We start from the raw sequence: 8,212 nt of genomic DNA, 5'->3' as shown, positions 1-8,212 counted from the left end.
TTTTTTCGTAAGGTAAGGACTGAGGCAGGATGTCCCTACTCACAACTCTTATTCAACATAGTACTAGAAATTGTAGGAGAGAGAGGGACAGGAAGAAAGGAATGGAATGGAAGGGACAGAAGGAGAAAGGGAAGGGAAGGGAAGGGAAGGGAAGGGAAGGGAAGGGAAGGGAAGGAAAGGAACTTTAAAAGGAAGAAAAAGAACTTCCCTTATTTGCAGATGTGATTGTCTACATAGAAAATCCCAAAGAATCTACTTAAAAAAAAAAAAACCCTCTGGGTTAATAAGCATGTTCAGCAAGGATACAAAATCAACATTAAAAAATCAATTATGGGTGACCCATGGTGGATGTTTTGAGGGCAGCTGACCCGCAGCCTGCGCATCCCGGACCGCCTCCCCTAGAAGCCTGAGCCAGCTGTGTAGCTTTCTCCCTTTGTCTCATAACCATGTCCACCAACGAGAATGCTAATTCACCAACTGCCCGCCTTAACAGATTCAAGAACAAGGGGAAAGACAGTACAGAAATGAGGTGGCGTCAAATAGAAGTTAATGTGGAGCTGAGGAAAGTTAAGAAGGATGACCAGATGCTGAAAAGGAGAAACATAAGCTCATTTCCCGATGATGCTACCTCTCCACTGCAGGAAAACTGCAACAACCAGGGCACTATAAATTGGTCTGTTGATGACATTGTCAAAGGCATAAATAGCAACAATTTGGAAAGCCAGCTCCAGGCTACTCAAACTGCTAGGAAACTGCCTTCTCAGGAAAAGCAGCACCCCCATAGACAACATAATCTGGACTGGTTTGATTCCAAAATTTGTGTCCTTCTTGGGCAGAACAGACTGTAGTCCCATTCAGTTTGAATCTGCTTGGGCTCTCACTAACGTTGCTTCTGGGACATCAGAACAGACCAAGGCTGTGGTAGATGGAGGTGCTAGCCCAGCATTCATTTCTCTGTTGGCATCTTCCCATGCCCACATCAGTGAACAAGCTGTATGGGCTCTAGGAAACATTGAAGGTGACGGTTCAGTTTTTCGAGACTTGGTTATCAAGTACAGTGCAGCTGATCCGCTTTTGGCTCTCCTTGTGGTTCCTGATATGTCATCGTTAGCATGTGGCTACTTACGTAACCTTACTTGGACACTTTCAAACCTTTGTCACAACAAGAATCCTGCACCCCCGTTAGATGCTGTCGAGCAGATTCTTCCTACCTTAGTTCTTTACCTATCTACCTTAGCAGATACTTTCTACCTTCCTACCTTCCTAATTCTCCTGCATCATGATGATCCAGAAGTCTTGCCAGATACCTGGGCCATTTCCTACCTTACTGATGGTCCAAATGAATGGACTGAAATGGTTGTGAAAACAGGAATTGTGCCCCAGCTTGTGAAGCTTCTAGGAGCTACTGAATTGCCCATTGTGACTTCTGCACTAAGAGCCATAGGAAATATTGTCACTGGGACAGATGAACAGACTCAGGTTGAATAGATGCAGGAGCACTTGCTATCTTTCCCAGCCTGCTAATGAACCCCAAAACTAATATTCAGAAGGAAGCCACGTGGACAACATCAAACATCACAGCTGGCTGCCACGACCAGATACAGCAAGTTGTGAATCATGGGTTAGTCCCATTCTTCATTGGGGTTTTCTCTAAGGCAGACTTTAAGACACAAAAGGAAGCTGTCTGGGCTGTGACCAACTATACAAGTGGTGGGACAGTTGAACAGATTGTATACCTTGTTCATTGTGGCATAAATAGAACCATTGATGAACCTCTTAACTGCAAAGGATACCAAAATTATTCTGGTTATTCTGGATGCTGTTTCAAACATCATTTAGGCTGCTGAGAAACTAGGTGAAACTGAGAAACTTAGTATAATGATTGAAGAATGTGAAGATTTGGACAAAATCGAGGCTCTACAAAACCATGAAAATGAGTCTGTACACAAAGCTTCATTAAACTTGATTGAGAAGTATTTCTCTGTAGGGGAAGAGGAAGATCAAAACGTTGTCCAGAAACTACCTCTGAAGGCTATACGTTCCAGGTTCAGGATGGCACTCCTGGGACCTTTAACTTTTAGATTATACAGCTTAGGCAGAAAGTTGTTTGTTGTGTACTCTGGTAGAAGTTTATCTTACTGTTTCTCTACTAAGAACTCTTTTCAAATGTGTTTTTTTTTTAATTGTAGCACTTTTTACAACAAAAGTCTACTTGACCAGTTCCAAACTGTACAAACTGTATGAAGCTCCACCTCTCAGTGGGTTTCTTATTTCTATGTGGAATCTCCTATCTTGCAGTGTCCTGTAAATAAAGATTAAATTCCACACTTTTCTTTTAAAAAATCAGTTATGTTTCTATATACTAAATACACATGTGACCAAGTACATTATCACCCCTCAAAAAAGAAAAATAGGTATAAATCTCCTATTATATGTGTAAGATCTATATAAAGAAAGCTATAAAACTGATTAAAGCAATCAGTTTTAAATCAAAGAAGAACTAAACAAATAAAGATACATCCCATATTCATGGATGGGAGGACTCAATATTGTCAGGATACCCATTCTGCCCAACTTCATCTAAGGATTAAATGCAATCCCAATCAATGTAAGAACAAAGTATTTGATGGATATTGACAAACTGATTCTAAAGTTCATATGGAGAATTTAAAGATCCAGAATAGCCAACTCAATGTTGGAGAAGAACAAAGTCAGAGAACAAGACTTACTAGAAAGCTACAGTAATTGAAACAGTGGCATTGATGAAAGAATCGACACACAGATCAATGCAACAGAATAGAAAGTCCAGAAATACACACACATAAATATAGCCAACTGATCTTTGGGATAGGAGCAACAGAGTCTTTTCAACAGAGTTGCTGGAGCAATTGGACATCCTGACATCCACGTGCAAAAAAAAAAAAATTGATTCTAGACACAGACCTAACAACTTTCATAAAAATAACTCAAATGTAAAACACAAAACTATAAAATTCCTTCAAAATATCATAGAAGAAAATCTAGATGACCTTTGATATGGAAATGACTTTTTTATAAATAGACTTCATATTTTAAAACTGTTTTAGGTTCACACCAGAATGGAGCAGAAGGTGCAAAGATTTCCCATACCACTCCCTGTCCCCACACATCAGTCTCTCCCCTTACCAATATCCTCCACCAGAGTGGTACATTTATTACAAATGATGAACCTACACTAGTATGTCATTAACACCCAAAGTCCATAATTCACATTCTGTTTTACCCTTGGTATTGTATAGTCTATGGGGTTGGACAAATGTATAGTGATATCCACTTTTATAGCATTATACAGAGTAGCTTCACTGCCCTAAAAATCCTCTGTATTCTGCTTATTTATCTCTTTCCACCTAACACTGGCAATAGCTGATATATTCCCGGTATCCGTAGTCTTGCCTTTCCCAGAATATCATATTCTGGGAATATGATATCTGCAGTATGCAGGTGTCTCCTTTAGACTAAGTTTCTTCCATATCTTTTCAGGGCTTACTAGCTCATTTCTTTTAGCACTGGATAATATTCCACTGTCTGAATGTACCACAATTTCTATATCCATTCACCTACTGAAGGTCATCTTGGTTGCTTTCAAGCTTGGCAATTATAACTGAAGCTGGTATAAACTATGAGGAGAAATATGTTCCAGGCCTCTCTCCTAGCTTCTGGTAGCCTCAGACCATCCTCAGATTGTACACAGCATTCCCCCTGTGTCTTCACATCATCTTCCCTCTGTGTATGACAGCTAAGCTGAGCTGTGCCTGAACTCCTGGTCCACAGAACTATGAAATAATATGTGTTTTCTTAAACTATTAAGTTTGCAGTAATTTGTTATGCAGCAAGTTCCCCTGTTTATACAGTATCTACTATGCTCCAGGCCATGGAGTCCCCTTCCCCTCACCCCCTATGACAACCCAGTTTGTAATTTTCATACCTTCACACCAGTACATGTTGCTAAAAGAGTGTGTAACGAGTCCCCACTTTGACCTAGAACCAGACTCTCAGAACATCCTGGGCCAAGAAAAAGAACATGAGAAATGAAGCCAATTTTCTTTCCAGGAACTTCGGATCAAGAATTCCAGGTGACCCAGCCTGAGAGTTCAGTTTCAGTCAGAGCTGGAGAGATCTTGACACTGGGCTGCAACGTGTCTGCTCGTTCCCCAGCAGGGCCTGTCTTGTGGTTCAGGGAGAATGGGCAAGAACGAAAGTTAATTTACAATTTCAATGGAGGCAAATTCCCCCGAGTAACCCAAGTGGAAAACACAGAGTTCAACCAGACAGACTATTCCATCCGCATCAGTAACGTGTCGCCCAAAGATGTGGGCACCTATTACTGTGTGAAACTAACCATAGCGCACCCTGACATGTCGTATGTATCTGGTTCAGGAACCGTTGTATCTGTGAATGGTGAGTACAGCTTGACAAACTCCATCCCCTTGGTCTGTAAAAATAAATTTTTTAAAATCTGAAACGTACCAAATCATCACTACACACTAGATTCTGTGCCCCTTCAATCACAAACCACCCTATAAGTTAGGTTCTGCAGATGGCCCTATTAATTAACCATTCTGTGGTCCCATGCCTACTACTAAATTAAGCCATGTTGACAGGCCATGCCCTGCCCTGACGGCCAACTCCACCAAGCCAGTGATGACATATGGCAAGGGAAACTCTCACATAAAAAGGCACCAAGTAGATATAATACAACTACAAGTGTGCACTTTATGATCCAAAAAGTGAGAATATTGAGACCTATGTGGCCTGCTGGCTTTTCTAAGGTCTGGCGGACAATTCTGGAATAAGAGCTCTCCATTGAGTATCTTCTAACCTATGTCTGAGACCCAATTTCCATTCACTGTCTCTTGTAGCCACATCTTATCTTATAGGTTCAGGATTAAATTGTAACACAGGTTAGAGTTTGCCCCCTAAGCCCAATACTTCCTGAGCCAAAGTGAAGGGATCCACAGGTAAGCAGAATCTCTACAAACCTGCCCAAATCCACTCAGCCATTTCTAACTGGAACGTGATTGAGGCCTGGTGGCAGGTCCCTGAAGGGCCACCACAGGGCACTCAGGGACCCCATTCCCCACAGGAAATCAATGAGTGAGTGTGGTCTCCTACTATGGATTCTAGAGAGCCAGGACATCAGAAGGATGGGGATTGATATCACCCACCCCCACATCTTGTTTGGAAAAGCTGTCCTGGAGGAGTTCAGTCACTCTCCTGGCTCTTGATCTTTCCCTGACCTGCCCTGCCCTAGTCTAACCCCAGCTCTGTTGTTCTCTTCTCTGAGGACAACCAGTGTTTGCTACTTCTTGCCACTCTGTGGATTAATGACATTCAATATGTGAGATTAGTGTGTCTATCTGTTCTTCTGGGAAAACTAGTCTTCCTCTGTGATGTTCTCTTCAAGTCCAGCCACATTCCATCATACCCAATGGGCCACGGAAAATTTACATAAGATCCCTCAAGCTAAAAACTGTGAGCATAGGCAGCTTACCCTCCATTTTCTCCCAGCCTCACCAGCCAAGATTTTCTTGTTTCTCTAACCCACACCTTAGCCCATCTTTGCTTTTGATGGTTTGCCTGAAAAGGAGAGAGATTACCAGGACCTGACTAATATGGGGTAGTGATGTTGGTGGTAGTGGGTGTTGGAGATCAGTTTGTGGGCCCTCCAAAATTGATAAGGTCCCTTGAGGTTCTATTCTCTTTTATTTAGAAGAGGAAACTGTCTCTTCCCCCCTCCCACCGACAGATAAGCAGAGGAGCCGCACTCTGCCTACATGAACACAGTAGTCCTAAATGGCTCCCCATTCTCTAGGTTTGCTATCTCTTGACTTGCCCTTTCTCCACACCTCTCAACACTAATATCTCCACAAATTCAGTTAGCTGCTTACCCTTCAGAAGAGATGAAGGTCAATCCCAAACTCCCTATAGCTATGAGGTCAGCAGAGGACGCTTGGACCCATCTCCAAATGTGTTGAGTGATTTTTGGCATTTAGATGGGAGAGGGACTAGTCTCTCTCTATAAACACTATCAATGCATAATCCCAGTCCTCTCCCTCCCTGTTCTCTTCTTTCCCTGGTTAGGGGCTGGGACATGGAATGGGAGAGGTGATACATTTTGTCCACTGCACTGACTCACACACATCATTAAAATAAGTAATGAATGAGGCTCACCCACGATCTGGATCCAAGTTCTTCAGTCCCGCCTGGGCTAGAGCATGGGAAATGGGAAATGATTTTGCATTTCTTTGCAGGAACCACACATGAGATATTCCAGGTGCAACAAGCTGAGATGACACAGACTGTATCAGTTGGAGAGACAATCACCTTGAGTTGCAGTGTACCAGATTCATTCCCAAAAGGACCCGTCTTATGGTTCAAGGGAAATGGGCCAAACCGGGAATTAATCTACAATTTCAAAGAAGGTTTCTTTCCCAGAGTAAAAGAAATTGGACACCCCACCAAAGTTGGCAACACAGACTTTTCCATCCACATCAGTGAAATCTCTCTTGCAGACGCCGGCACTTACTACTGCGTGAAGTTCAAGGAGGGGAAACCTAACACGGAGTTCCAGTCAGGTCCGGGCACCAAGGTGTTTGTGACTAGTGAGTTTGTCTCCTCCACCCCCTATTATGGGCTATCATTTCAGTTAACCAATCCTCTACTCACTGAATTACTAGATTAGGCTATTATTGAAGATGCATTGTACATTTGATCTCTCAGCAACCTGTGAGCTAAGTGATTTACAGGAGGAGAAACAAACTCAGAAAGGTCAATTGAATGATGAGGGATATTTTGGTTGACATTCCAATATTCAATAACCAGCCCCCAAGAGCTAGATGAAACCAGATCACTTCATGACTCCCTACTCATGGTTAACTCAGACAGGAGACTGGCTTAAGCCAATTTGTGTCCATAAGTGAAAAGGACAGACTTGCAGAAAAATCTGGGAAACTAATGCAATTCTCTCTCCTGCTGGCTAGGAACAGGCAATCAGTTTGCCCCAGGTGCTCCAGAGAAACATCTAATGACCATGAGGGGAACCAAGCTGAGGAAAAATCTGCTGTAGAGAAGTGCAAAGATGTAGAGAATGTGGGTTGACAACATTACACGGCCATATTGTTCCTGGTTCCCACCCCACTTCTGGAGCTCCAATAATAGGAGAGAAAACATCTCCTTGTCAAGTCAGTTTTCTTAAAGTCAGCATTGTCCTAAGGGATGCCAGGTGATAAAGTTCCCATATCCACAGAGCACTGAAGTACAATTTCCAACCACTTTTTTTCTGTTCCTAAAGCCTTACTTATTCAATTTTTCTATTTTGTTATAACTTCTGAATTCTGAGCAATACCCAGCTTGAGAAATGATTAAATTCATGATACTACAATACTACTATTTGTTGGGCATCTCCTGTACACGAAGCATCTCCTTCTCCCATATTATTGTATTTACTGGCATAGCAATTTGAGTATAAGAATGATTATCCTTATCATATGAATGAAGAAACTGAGGCTCAAGGTAATTTAGGGGGACAGATACTAGGAGAAAGTGGAAAAGTTGGTCTGGGCTCTCTCCAGCATGCTCTATATATTAGTGAAGAACCTTTCCTTACAAGGGATAAAAATGAAAAATATTAGTATAATGGGATCCTGTAGCTGAGGAGGATTCTAGGTTCCTCACAGCATCCAACACAGAGTTTTAGGACTAAGGTCTCAGGGCCACCAAGACTCTTATTCTTTGAAATTCTCTCATCTCTATTCATCTCTACCTGGCATTTGCTGCATATAGGCCTCATCCATATAATGGAAGAGGTAAGTACAGGAAATGTTGACATTCATTACCTCATCTTAGCAGTTAGGACGGAGAGAGAGCTTCTTATTCCCAGCCTCCACAAATGAATCCCAGAGAGTCATTTGAAATTGCCTTTCCTATGCCTTTCACTTACTCATTATTATAAGGGAGAGGAAGTGCTTGGTAGGGAATCCACCAACCCAATGACACAAATGTTCAACAGACTAAAAACAATATGGTGTCCACCCCACGGTCCAACTCTTCAGGTAACATATGAGGAAGTTGAGACCCAGAGATTGGGTTTGCCTCAAGTTACACAGAGAATGGATAATAGAACTCAGATCTCTTATTCCCATAATCCTTGGGTTTATGGCTTTGTCCTCCTAAT

The 8,212-nt window shown here is 42.2% G+C and overlaps 1 protein-coding gene and 1 pseudogene across 1 annotated transcript; both read left to right on the top strand.

Moving 5' to 3' along the window:
- Positions 1-446: 446 nt before the first annotated feature.
- LOC111141732 lies at positions 447-2,081 on the top strand (annotated as a pseudogene).
- Positions 2,082-4,104: 2,023 nt separating this feature from the next.
- Positions 4,105-6,758, top strand: LOC111141733 (signal regulatory protein delta). Its single transcript, XM_022494523.1, has 2 exons — positions 4,105-4,437; positions 6,291-6,758. Exons 1-2 carry the CDS (start codon positions 4,395-4,397, stop codon positions 6,719-6,721), a joined length of 474 nt encoding a protein of 157 aa, XP_022350231.1. The 5' UTR covers positions 4,105-4,394; the 3' UTR covers positions 6,722-6,758.
- The last annotated feature ends 1,454 nt before the right edge of the window (positions 6,759-8,212 follow it).

This window comes from Enhydra lutris, unplaced genomic scaffold (assembly GCF_002288905.1).
Source record: "Enhydra lutris kenyoni isolate GAN:26980312 unplaced genomic scaffold, ASM228890v2 scaffoldscaffold6, whole genome shotgun sequence".
Lineage (NCBI taxonomy): Eukaryota > Metazoa > Chordata > Mammalia > Carnivora > Mustelidae > Enhydra > Enhydra lutris.
Note: the sequence above shows the minus strand (reverse complement) of the source record. Positions and strands in the feature narration are given on the sequence as shown.

Bases quoted from the DNA above. Each gene is read 5' to 3' on its own strand.
- LOC111141733 (XM_022494523.1), top strand. From the start codon at position 4,395: ATGTCGTATGTATCTGGTTCAGGAACCGTTGTATCTGTGAATG. The intron at 4,438-6,290 runs GTGAGTACAGCT...ATTTCTTTGCAG, and splicing joins AACCGTTGTATCTGTGAATG to GAACCACACATGAGATATTC.